Source organism: Eurosta solidaginis, chromosome 1, assembly GCF_040869045.1.
Source record: "Eurosta solidaginis isolate ZX-2024a chromosome 1, ASM4086904v1, whole genome shotgun sequence".
NCBI lineage: Eukaryota > Metazoa > Arthropoda > Insecta > Diptera > Tephritidae > Eurosta > Eurosta solidaginis.
Genome location: NC_090319.1, coordinates 135,502,571 through 135,516,489, shown reverse-complemented (window position 1 = coordinate 135,516,489; position 13,919 = coordinate 135,502,571). Strand labels below are relative to the sequence as shown.

The window sequence follows — 13,919 nt, the reverse complement described above, 5'->3', positions numbered from 1 at the left end:
CAACAGTAGAGACAGCTTCATCAGCGCTGTCTAAGTTCAATGGCAAACCAAGAAAATTTATAATTTTAAAGAAAAGAAAAGTGCATGTACTCAATCTTTAGCAAACTAGCTACATATGTACAAAATATTTCTCTCTTGATAAGTACAGGAGCAGATACAATTCGATAGTAATATCACGATTAATACCTCAAAAAGTACATAGCAAGAAAAGAAAGTGCAAGCACACATTAACCAGCCAATAACGATATTACCAGCAGGAATGGAGAAAATAAAGAGTCACAAAGGGAACCTTATTATAGATAAAGCACTTAATAAATAAATAAATTTGCAATTGGACATGTCGCGCTCGTTTTCATCCAAAAGGATAGACAATTTTTAGCATAATAAATACAAGCAACCTGATTGTTGAGGAAGAGATTGACTTAGGAAAATTTGAACCTGGCGGTACACGTGCTGTACAAATGCCAGCAATCTAGGACCTGTAAGAGAAAAGGAAAGTTGTCCCTTAGGAGACAAATTGGTCAAGAATAATGAATACTCTAGTAAGCAAATTTAAAAATAACATGTAAGGAAGGCTAAGTTCGGGAGTAACCGAACATTACATACTCAGCTGAGAGGTTTGGAGACAAAATATAGGGAAAATCACCATTTAGAAAAATTAACCTAGGGTAAAACCCTGGAATGTGTTTGTATGACATGGGTTTCAAATGGAAGGAGGGTAAAGAGTATTTTAAAATGGAGTGGGCCTTAGTTCTATAGGTGGGCGCCTTTTCGAGGTATCGCCATAAAGGTGGACCAGAGGTGACACTAGAATGCGTTTGTACGATATGGCTATCAAATTAAAGGTGTTAATGAGTATTTTAAAAGGGAGTGGGCCTTAGTGCTATAGGTGGACGCCTTTTCGAGATATCGCCATAAAGGTGGACCAGAGGGTACACTAGGATGTGTTTGTACGATATGGGTATAAAATGAAAGGTGTTAATGAGTATTTTAAAAGGGGTGAGCCTTAGTGCTATAGGTGGACGCCTTTTCGATATATCGCCATAAAGGTGGACCAGTGGTGACTATAGAATGTGTTTGTACGATATGGGTATCAAATGAAAGGTGTTAACGAGTATTTTAAAAGGGAGTGGGCCTTAGTGCTATAGGTGGATGCCTTTTCGAGATATCGCCATAAAGGTGGACCAGGGGTGACTCTAGAATGTGTTTGTACGATATGGGTATCAAATGAAAGGTGTTAATGATTATTTAAAACGTAGTGGGCCTTACGTGGACGCCTTTTTGAGACATCACCATAAGGGTGGACCAGGGTGACTCTAGAATGTGTTTGTACTATATGGGTATCAAATTAAAGGTATTAATGAGGGTTTTAAATGGGAGTGGCGCTTAGTTGTATATGTGAAGACGTTTTCGAGATATCGACCAAAATGTGGACCAGGGTGACCCAGAACATCTTCTGTCGGGTACCGCTGATTTAGTTATATATGTAATACCACGAACAGTATTCCTGCCAAGATTCCAAAGGCGTTTGATTTCGCCCTGCAGAACTTTTTCATTTTCTTCTACTTAATATGGTAAGTGTTATAAAATCTATGCCCCTACAAAATTTCACAAGGATTGGTAAATTTTTGTTCGAATTATGGCATTAAAAGTATTCTAGACAAATTAAATGAAAAAGGGCGGTGCCACGCCCATTTTGAAATTTTCCTTTATTTTTGTATTTTGTTGTACCATATCATTACAAGAGTTGAATGTTGACATAATTTACTTATATATACTGGGCGTGTTCGTAATCCCATTTTGCTAATTTTTTACTTAGCACACATATAGTAACAGGAGTAACGTTCCTGCCAAATTTCATCATGATATCTTCGACGACTGCCAAATAACAGCTTGCAATACTTTGAAAATACCTTCTTTTAAAAGTGGGCGGTGCCACGCCCATTTTCCAAAATTTTACTAATTTTCTATTCTGCATCATAAGGCCAACCCACCTACCAAGTTTCATCGCTTTAGCCGTCTTTGGTAATGAATTATCGCACTTTTAAGTTTTTCGAAATTTTCGATATCGAAAAAGTGGGCGTGGTTAATGTCCGATTTCGTTCATTTTGAATGGCGATCTAATATGAGTGCCCAGGCACCTATATACCAAATTTTATCAAGATATCTCAAAATTTACGCAAGTTATCGTGTTTACGGGCGGACGGACGTACCGACATGGCTAAATGAATTTATTTTTTCGCACATATCATTTTGATATATAGAAATCTATATCTATCTCCATTAGTTTATGCCGTTACGGATTACCGTTATGCGAACAAAGTTAATATACTCGGTGAGCTTTGCTCAGCTCAGTATAAAAATAAAAATAGAATAGGTACCCAAGTTCTCAAAGATCTAATAATTGCATCAACCCCAGAAGTTATGCATGTGACAAAAGACGAAAAAATAAAAGAAAGAAATTCTTCATAAATATCATGACGATTCTGGCTTCGCCACCCAGAATATCGCATGACACACAAGATCGGATAAAAATATTGCTGGAAAATATGAAAAATGGTATAAGAAAAGATATGAAAAATGTTTGCATCCACTGTACCCAATGGTTTAACTGCTTCTTACTATACAACTACTTCTTGCTCTATCAGCAACTGAATCTACCCAATCTACTGTATATAATACGCTCAGAAATCTCGCTTTTTAGAACAATGTCATTTTTCAACCGATGATGACTGTAACCATCATCTTATTCTATACGTTTTAATTTTAATAACAATGCATAAGCTTTCTTTGAAAGAAATAGTCAATGTAAGGAAATCTAAACCTCCTATGTTTAGTCGGTCACACGCTAGATAACATATATATGGGGCCCCGCAAAATAACATTGATAGCAAACATTATTTTACCAAACAATGTAAGCCTTAAAGAAGTAAATATCGATAGAAAAAAAAAAAAAAAAATTAATAATTTTTGAAATTTGATGGTTTTGTTTATTTAAAAAATGTTGCATTTTGTGAGCTCGAGGCCTTGCTTTGAATAAAACACTATGTTAATATTCATATTGTAACGAATTTGCTTGCAAATCCTCTTATTTGCCTTTTTGCTATGTTCGTATCACTAAACAGTTGAATAAATAACTCCAATATTGAATAATGGAAAAATGTCCTTTATTAAAGTACTTCACAATAACACTTATACTTTGCAATTAGCTGGCTTAATAACCAAACTGATAGCTGACTTTCAAAATAATACTGCTATTGCTCGCTAGATATCGTCTTAATCGAAACTCAAATCAAACTGAATTACTTCTTACTCGCTTGCGCCGCTTTTATAGTTTACGCTGCATACATCTAGGCTCTTCTATTTCCAGAACTTACCAACTATTTCGTGTGTTTATAGTTCTCATATAGTTTCTACTTGTTTACAAATGTCTACTTTTCAGCGTCTCGCAGATGTATGTGAGTTTGTAGTTTACAGTCCCTCGCACACACATAGGCGTATAAGTAAATGCATCTGTGTGTGACATCTCTCGGCTGCCTTATATATGTGTATACATGATTTGATTACTGACGTAAATACCGTTTAGCATGGCCTTAGCATCGCCTTAGTGATGGTATAGCTTAGTGATGCTAATATCCGTGACAATATATTTATTTGGTCGATATTTCGACTTCGATCTGAAGTCATTTTCAAGATTACATGGAAATGCGTGTTTTATTCAAAGCAAGGCCTCGAGCTCACAAAATCCTACATTTTTTTAATAAATAAATATAAGGCGCGATAACCTCCGAAGAGATCTAAGGCCGAGCTTCTCTTCCAATTTGCGTCGTGCTCCTCTTGATTTTCCCTACAAATTGGCCGAACGGGACCTACATGTTTAATGCCGACTCCGAACGGCGTCTTCAAGGCAGATAAGTTTTCACTGAGAGCTTTTCTTGGCAGAAATACACTCGGAGCGCTTGCCAAACACTGCCGAGGGGCGACTCCGCTTAGAAAAATTTTCTTCTAATTCAAAAACCTTATTTCTAAAATTTTGATGTTGCTTTGCCCAGGGTGTGAACCCATCACACCACGGTGGCCGCCTATTTTACATACATTTACTCCCTATAAAATAGAACATATCGTTAAGGAAAATATTTTCAATTTAACCCCGTAGAGTAGAAAATATAAATAGGAAAGATACATTTTACATTAATTCCCTCTAGATAGAAAGTACAGATAAGAAAAATAATTGTACACTAATTCCTCATAAAATAGAAAGTAGCGATAGCACAAAAGAAAAAGAATTAATAGTTCATACAAATAGGCTTAAACTGATATAAATTTAAAAATAGTAAATTAGTTTAACTTAATTACAATATCACACTCTTAAATAAATAGCAGCATTCAACTTTAGTCATAACCTACAATAAGTACTCACAACGCAAACAAAAAAAAAACAAATGCAAACCAACCAAAAAGAACATAAAGAATACATAAACAAATAAAAAACCCTTTTTTGAAATGAAGTTACAAAATACTGGCACACGCCAAATAAATAAACAAAATACAGCAATTTCTTGATATTACGAACATTCGATTCTACGAAATTTCTATCCTACGAGCATTCAAAATTTTTACATTGAGTACTTTATAGTACGAACAAACGTGCATCGATAGTACTTGGTTGTACGAAAAACTAACAAATTTTGTGTTTTGTATCATAAAACAGAGATAAACAAAGCTGTTATGTGCATGAATGAAAACAAAAATAATAACTAAAAACCGCCAAGCAAACAATGTTGAGGCTTCAAATTTGGTTGTTTTGACGGAGCTTCAAAAAGCTGCAGTAAGCAATTACCTCAATATTCCTGTCAAACAAACAATGATTAATACATTTTTTACATAAACATTTTAAACATTAAATACTGTCTTACTGAATTAAGCAGATGATATTGTTCGAACAACTTTTCTGAGCATACACCTAAGCTAAAATGTGCAATATGTATGTACATATGTATGTATGTTATACGGTGATAACCATTCTGAAATGAATTTTTTCTTTTTGTTCGTGTTTTTTTTTTTTTTGCATTTGTTATTTGAGTAAAACAAATTTTAAAAAACACGTATACTCTGGTTATTTTAGCTATTTTAATCAAGAATATATGAGAAATATTATGGTACTCGATTTTACGAAAAAATCGATTTTACGAACAATTTCTGCAACGATGGTGTTCGTAAAATCAAGAAACTGCTGTAATAACGTAAGCATATAAATAAAAAAAAAACGTAAGCATATACAGATACAAAAATTAATTGTGAAATGTTAATAGTGAATTGAATGGTCATGTATAATTAATGATCAAAATTATATATGACCAATGGTCATTGACCATTCTTTCAAAGGCGGGTCGTGTAGCGTACCTTGACATTCACACATTTGTACAAATATATACTCTGACTAGTTTCAGTATGCCATGAGATACATTGACTTTTACATACATATTCATTCATTTGTACACACATATTCCTTACGCGCCAAGATAGTCTACGCCGTGCGCCGTCTAGTAACTTGAAGCTTATTATGTTTCAATTTAAAGCTGACCAAATGCTCGCCACAAGCCTTTACCTGCATAAAAATTATTCCCACGATTTATTTAGATTGCAGTTCACAGGGAACTCAATATATATGCATGTAGTACACTTAGTTCGTAAGTATTAGTGTAAGTAGGTATTTTAGCATGTAGAAATTTTGTATAAAAGAAGTAACGTTTCGATTTATTAACAGATATCGCGCCATCGATTGTTCGATAGGATTTGGGCTTAGGCAAAAGTCCCACTACGCATGCCCAAAAAAATTATTTTCGAGCCTGCGAAAAAGAATGGCGGAAGGGTAAATTTTTCGACCAAAACACTCTCCAAAACCCAAAAAATATTTTTTTTCCAAAAACTGTTATCGCCAACGTTTTTACAATAGTTTAAAAAAATATATTTTTTGGGTTTTGAGCAGTGTTTTGTCGAAAAATTTACCCTTTCGTCATTTTTTTTCGCTCGCTTGAAAATTATTTGTATGGATATGCGTAGTGAAACTTTTTTTCCTGAGCCCAAATCCTATCGAAAAATCGATGGCGCGATATCGGTTGAATTTTGTCCATACAAATCGACCAGGTTAAAGTGAATATTATGACACTCAGAACGTTTTCTTATTTTACCAGGAAAATATGATTTTGTGTGCTTTGAAATTGAAATAAAAAAAAAAAAAAATAAACCAATTAATGATATTTAAAGAAGCAGAAGGATCCTAGCATTTCGGAATGGCGAAATGGCTCGGGAGACACGGGAATCGGGTTCGGGATTTTCGGGACTCTATGGTTTTATAGAGATAAATGATCGTCTAAACTATCGTTCGAAATATACTGCTAGGCTTTTAATATACATATGTATATTGGCATTGAAAATTAATAGGTCACGACCAAGCAAATAATAGTGACTGGTCATAGTAAAAAAAAAGGAACTAACTTTCAAACTCGTAATAATCAGGATCAACGATACGCAGGTATTTTTGAGCTACGCGGCGTGCACATTGATCCTCATCCATGCGCATTATACTTTTCAGAAACTCCATCATTTCGTCTTTCGTTTCATGCCACATAGTAGCGCATGCATAGATTCTGGTTATGTGATCTGAAGATTTGATTGTCGGTTTATTTTGAATAGCTGAACCATCGGTGTGCACTGATATAGTTTCATAATATTCGTCGCCTTTCTCCTTTTCAATTTCTGATAGATCCTATATAAAATATACAAAATACATAAGTAAGAATATAAGAGGAGTTCAGGATTTTGTGCAAATGATACTGCATCAATGCATTTGCAAATAGGAGTAGTATATTTTTACAATACACTATAGCTACTTTATTCCGAATACGCGACATCAGCATAGCCTTTACTGTACTTGGGAACTAGCATTTACGGTTCAGTTTAATGAGTTTTGCTAATTTTTCTTTGACCAATAATTTGTTAATATTCTTAATTTTATACTTTAACAATTATACGATTAAAAAAAAAATTTCATTTAATTTATTGTCATAGAAGAAAATTTGTTCAGTTATTAGAAAAAATTTATTTTAGAGAACTGAACATCAATTAAATAATAAAGAACGTGTTTATATAAAAAAAAAACAAGTAAGGAAGGCTAAGTTCGGGTATAACCGAACATCACGTACTCAGCTGAGAGCTTTCGAGACAAAATAAGGGAAAATCACCATTTAGCAAAATTAACCCAGGGTAAGCCTGGAATGTGTTGTATGACATGGGTTTCAAATTGAAGGCATTAAAGAGTATTTTAAAGCGAGTGGGCCTTAGTTCTGTAGGTGGACGCCTTTTCCAGATATCGCCATAAAGGTGGACCAGGGGAGTCTCTAGAATGTGTTTGTACGATATGAGTATCAAATGAAAGGTGTTAATGATTATTTAAAACGTATTGGGCCTTGGTTCTATAGTTGGACGCCTTTTTGAGACATCGCCATAAGGGTGGACCAGGGGTGAATCTAGAATGTGTTTGTACGATATGGGTATCAAATTAATGGTATTAATGAGGGTTTTAAAAGGGAGTGGCGCTTAGTTGTATATGTGAACGCGTTTTCGATATATCGACCTAAATGTGGACCAGGGTGACCCAGAACATCATCTGTCGGGTACCGCTAATTTATTTATATATGTACCACGAACAGTATTGCTGCCAAGATTCCAAGGGCGTTTGATTTCGCCCTGCAGAACTTTTTCATTTTCTTTTACTTAATATGGTAGGTGCCACAGCCATTTTACAAATTTAAAGTTATATTTTGCGTCAATAAACCAATCCAATTACCATTTTTCGTCACTTTTTTCGTATTTGGTATAGAATTATGGAATTTTTTTCATTTTTCGTAATTTTTGATATCGATAAAGTGGGCGTGGTCATAGTCGGATTTCGGCCATTTTTTATACCAATACAAAGTGAGTTCAGATAAGTATGTGAACTGAGTTTAGTAAAGATATATCGATTTTTGCTCAAGTTATCGTGTTAGCGGCCGAGCGGAAGGACAGACGGTCGACTGTGTATAAAAACTGGGCGTGGCTTCAACCGATTTCGCCCATTTTCACAGAAAACAGTTATCGTCCTAGAATCTAATCCTCTACCAAATTTCACAAGGATTGGTAAATTTTTGTTCGACTTATGGCATTAAAAGTATTCTAGACGAATTAAATGAAAAAGGGCGGAGTCACGCCCATTTTGAAATTTTCTTTTATTTTTGTATTTTATTGCACCATATCATTACTGGAGTGGAATGTTGACATAATTTACTTATATACTGTAAAGATATTAAATTTTTTGTTAAAATTTGACTTTTAAAAACATTTTTTTTAAAAGTGGGCGTGTTCGTAATCCCATTTTGTTAATTTTTTCTTAGCACATATATAGTAATAGGAGTAACATTCCTGCCAAATTTTATTATGATATCTTCGACGACTGCCATATTACAGCTTGCAAAACTTTGAAAATACCTTCTTTTAAAAGTGGGCGGTGCCACGTCCATTGTCCAAAATTTTACTATTTTTCAATTATGCGTCATAAGGTCAACCCACCTACTAAGTTTCATCGCTTTAGCCGTCTTCGGTATTGAATTATCGCACTTTATCTGTTTTTCGAAATTTTCGATATCGAAAAAGTGGGGGTGGTTATGATTCTCTCTATGGTTCACTCATTTCAGTGAGTGCCCAGGAACATACATACCAAATTTTATCAAGATATCTCAAAATTTACTCAAGTTATCGTGTTTACGGATGGACGGACGGACGGACATGGCTAAATGAATTTCTTTTTTCGCCCAGATCATTTTGATATATAGAAGTCTATATCTATATCCATTAGTTTATGCCGTTACGGAATACCGTTATGCGAATAAAGTTAACATACTCTCTGAGCTTTGCTCAACTGAGTATAGAAATTTTGTAATAATTCAACTTTACAATTGGTGACCCTAGACAAGAAGCATGTTTCATACACCGAATAGAGGAAGTGAAGCCAATAATGGGGCAGGAGGTTCGTTGATTCCAGATCTACAACAGCCGCCATAAACATTGCCGCAAACACCCGTATCTCAAAGAATTCTTTTAGATGAGCCGACTCCAGCATTAGAGGTTGCACGTGTGTTCGTTAAAGTTCCACCATTTTGGGGAACAAATTCACCTCTATGGTTCAAGCAAGTGGAGAGCCAGTTTATTACGGCTGGAATATTATCAGCTACAACAAAGTTTCACACCATTGTAAGATCCATCGAAGCGAGTGTGCGTGGTGAAGTCAGCGATCTTATTCTAAACCAACCTGAAATCAACACGTACGAAGCATTGAAATAGGTTATATGAGCGATTCATGGATTCGGAGGAAAAGCGATTAAAGAAACTGCTGCGTGACATGGAACTGGGTGACAGGAAGCCTCCTGCAATATTACGTGAAATTATATACCTGGCTGCTGGTAAAGTATCTGATGAGTTGCTGAAATCTCTATGTATGCAGCGTCTGCCGAAACAGCCACAAGCAATTTTATCTGTAAGTACTGAAAGTTTAGTAGATTCGCCCTTATGGCAGATAAAATATTTGATACATCAGATGCTTAGGAGATAAATAGTGTTTCCAGGACTCCTTCCATAAAACGTGATTTGGAGTTACGCACTGAAGCTTTGACAAAGCAAGTTGATGTACTTTCACATCGTTTTCGAAGTCATAGCCGCAATAACAACAAACGCATTAAACAAACGAATTCCTCAAGAGCAAGAGAAAGTAAGCCTTTTTGTTGGTACCATTATAAGTTCGGTGAACGTGCCAAAAAGCTCGTGCAGCCATGTAATTATATTTCACGTTCAAATAATATTTCGGAAAACAATTAGGCCACTCGTCTAAGGTGAGAGATGGGGCTGGCCAAGAAGTATGTCGCTTATTTTTTCGAGAAAATTCATTAATCACAGAATTTCTCATTCATACTGGCGCAGACGTCTCGGTGTACCCTGCTCCTTCCATTGAAAGGTTGAATGGATCAGCATCTTCAGCTATTTGCTGCAAATCAATCTGCAATAAAAACCTTTGGAAACAAAACATTAAAATTAAGCATAAGCCGAAAAAGAAATTTTCGGTCGACTTTTATATTAGCAGATGTTAAGAAGCCTGTAAACGACGCCGAATTTCTCAGCCATTACCATGGTTCAACTATATACAGGTTGGCTCATCTGTAAAGCAACAAAATATGTCTGTTCAAATTGTCAAAATCTGTGTATTGGTGTTGGTGCGAATGGTATGGAATGGAAACATAAAACTTAGCAGTTTTTGTATGTGTAAGTAAAATGTTGCCAATGTGTTGGTTTCATTTTGAGTTTACCATCTCCTTTTCACAATCCCTTCGACCATGCAATGACATAAATAAAATCAGCTGATAAGATGAGCCAACCATGGCCAATACGGATTAATAAGTATAGATAACGTCTCAAACTCTGCCAGAATTTTTCAGAAAAAAGGCTAGATTGACAAAAACAATGTGACGAATAGGGAACTACTAAGTTGCTACTAAATAAATGCACAACAACAATAAAGCAGCCATTCTTATGTAGAAGGCGACGAAGAGATTTCTCACACACACAAATATGTAGTCATCAGTCGAAATAGTTACTCACACATAGACACGCATATGGCTATGGGAGAAGCGTGGACTACAGATATACATGTATATAGTTGGTAACTGACCATGCATGAGATACAACTGTCCGCGAAATTACTAAACCTTAGGAGAAACGTGGTGAACGAGGAAACCGAGAGTATAAAAGCAGCACAAGCTGAGTAATAACTAATCAGTTTTGATTTAAACACGCTATTGGTAGTGAAGTATAATTGTGAAGTACTACTCCAAAGTAATCTAAATAAGACCAGTTTGCAATACTGAATATTGGAGTGATCTTTTCAAGAGTTCAACGATTCGAACGTTAGCAGAAGGTGCATAAATATCAGAAATCCCTAGAATTCGTTATAATAAAAAGCAAAAAAAATCTTGGGTTATTGCGCCCGTCCGTAACTAATAAGAACTTATTTGCCTATTGTATTAGTTTTTAATCTCGACTAGTGCAGTTTTACACCGCTGCTCAGTAAATTTTCGCTAAAGTTATTCCGAATATTAATACCGTTTTTCAACCCACATATAACCTTTTTAAAAGTTAATATTTAATTGTTTAATAACATTTTTGTACAGTATGTTTTTTATTTTCCGTTAGTTATCATTCATGAGCTCCAGATAACTGAGTTTGAAAATTGTGCTATGACGATGCTATCGATTCCAAGTTTGATAATTTCAATATCTATGTTGAATTTCCTTTCCCGTAGTTAACTGGACTTTACTGCGCAGGGAACTCAATGTTTTCAAAATTTCTTACGCGTCCTGTATGTTAACAATCGCTATTATGTCATCAACATACATATTTTTCTAGGTATTTTAAATATATGTATGTCTTGTAATTAAGTTCAGCTATGCTGTCGTCAATAAATTTATCAAGTACTTTATCGCAACATTAATTGCCATTCATTTGCACATGTTGAGAACAAAAAAATGTATGTATGTGATGTTTTTATTTTAATTTGGAAAAAAATAGGTATAATGTAGATTTTTTGTGCAATGTGTATAAGAAAGTCCAAGTTGGCAAGTCAAGTCTATGCTATGTAGGACTAATAGAAGTTATAGTATATTTTTTAGTATCTTTTTTCTACACTGAACAATAAATTAGCAACTATCAACACAAAACAAAATTAGAACAAAGAAATTATAATCGGGAAAGCTGTTTATAATCCGTAGGTAAAATTTTCTATGGTATACATTTTTTAACCAAATGCACAAAACTAAGAACCCCTTTTTTATTCATTTACAAATTTTGTAATTATTTTTGTTTTGTTGTTAACTTCTTTTTATTTTACTTACCTCCGTTTTTACATCGGCTTGATCATCTCTACGCCTATTCATGGCCATGGACTGGTCGATTAACAGTGATGAATACATAGGCCGTACAAATAGTTTTTCCGTGGTAGCTAATCGTTCACATTTCGGTGTCCAAATGTGTAGGGCAATCCAAGTTTGACTGAGTAACCACAATAACCACGCCCACGCCATTTGTTGCGTCACAAAATCATTGAAACGAAAGTTACGTGGACTTGTGAAGAAAAGATAGTCTGGTACAGTGTCATGAAAAAAACAGGGATCATCAATCCGCAAGCCGCATGCGGCAATCAGCAATGAAATTGTTATTGGTATTGTCAAACTAACGGGAAAGGCATAGCTGAAACCCTGTATGAGAATTTTACAAGCAAACTTTCCGAATATGTAGCAAAGATAAGCACCAAAAACTTGCAGAAGAAGCACATAAGCAACTGTATTATATGCTGCATCAATTTCTATGCTGTCGATATTTGCGGCATCCGATATGTCAGGAAGATTACCGGTCAGTTTAGAAGTCAATTCATCAACTGATATCTTATGCGGTCCCAAGGCGTCCCCATACATACTAAATATATTACCAGGGTCTTCACCCTGAACCCAATATATGAGCAGTACTAAACAGACGAACAGCAGTATCTTCCACAGAGAAATGAACATATGAACAAAGTATCGCGTACTACGCATTTCGTCTTTTACATGTCCCATGGAACGTACAAACCCAATGGGGGACTGTGAGGATACATAGTTTTCCCACCAACCGCATGATATCATTATACAAGCGATTGGGATTGTCCACAATTCGGGACGGCTCTCAAGCAAGGGCCATATAACAAAACCGGTTACTTGCGCCGTAATTGCAGTCAAATCTATTATTACTTTAACCGCTCGTTTACCTTCCTTTGCGTTGCGTGACAAAAGTCCCAATATTCCGGGTATAACGCACATACAGTTTGTCAACATGGCCCCCTGTATGGCATCAATTTGTGGCAGCACTACGAACATGAGTAACGTCGTACCGAAGCAACTGAGACTCTCCATCAGTATAACGAAGAGAAAGTGACTCTTTTTGGGTACTCTAAATGTTTTGAAAAAACAAATACGTGATGAGCGAATGAAGGAACCCAGTTCCGGTATAGAGTACGCAATAATCAATGCCCAAATCCAAGCGACACGCTCATCTTCAGGCAATTTGACTGAGAACGTTTTGTCTCGACCCTAAAAAAATAAAAATAACGCAAGAGATAAGAACAGACTTCAGCATTTTCTTGTTTACTCACCAGATCTATGTTACAATACTCTATTTTTTTATCTTTACGTATTTGAGATGTCATAAAAAGGACACAGACCTTAGCTATGACTCCACCCGTTAGAACTATGATGAATGTGAAAATATAGGCAAGAATTTTCAATATTTTAACAGTTATCTCCAGACATTCTTGATTGGCCGTCGAGCCAGTCTCCACCTTGATCGGCGGATCACGAAACACATCCCAGCCTTTTGTCTCTTGTATTGTGCGTTGGCTATAATGAAAGAAAATTTTGTTTATATGTACATATTAGGTGACATATGAAAGCACGGGTGGCAGCTGTCTCGGTTTCGGTGAAACTCTCCCTAATTTTAAAACAATGTCTAGGTCCAGGTACAACACTACCCGGGACGGAAAAAGTCCACCTTTTTTGGCAATGGAAGCAACCTTCAAATATCGTCGACACATTGGTTAAAGCTACTAACTGTATTCTTCACTCAAAACGACTTTTAGATACTGGTGGCATGGAGGGCGGGTTCGGCACATGGTTATAGAAGAAAATTTTTTGTTTAATATCCAGAACCACTTAAAATTTCTAAAAAAAAACCTGCTAACTCCCACAAAATTTTGAAAAGCGTGAAAATTTTAATACTTTCAACACAATTCCACCGATTTCATTCAA

General features: G+C 35.5%; 1 protein-coding gene across 3 annotated transcripts in view; it reads right to left on the bottom strand.

Annotated features, from left to right (window-relative positions):
• The window catches only part of kkv (hyaluronan synthase-like protein kkv), an 885,043-nt gene that overhangs the window by 677,315 nt on the left and 193,809 nt on the right, over nt 1-13,919 (bottom strand). For all 3 annotated transcript variants that reach the window (XM_067759857.1, XM_067759855.1, XM_067759856.1), the window contains exons 3-5: nt 13,268-13,511; nt 11,976-13,205; nt 6,499-6,769 (exon numbers count right to left, since the gene is read on the bottom strand). In XM_067759857.1, the coding sequence (XP_067615958.1) occupies nt 6,499-6,769; nt 11,976-13,205; nt 13,268-13,511 (1,745 nt within the window). The remainder of the gene's footprint in view (nt 1-6,498; nt 6,770-11,975; nt 13,206-13,267; nt 13,512-13,919) is intronic.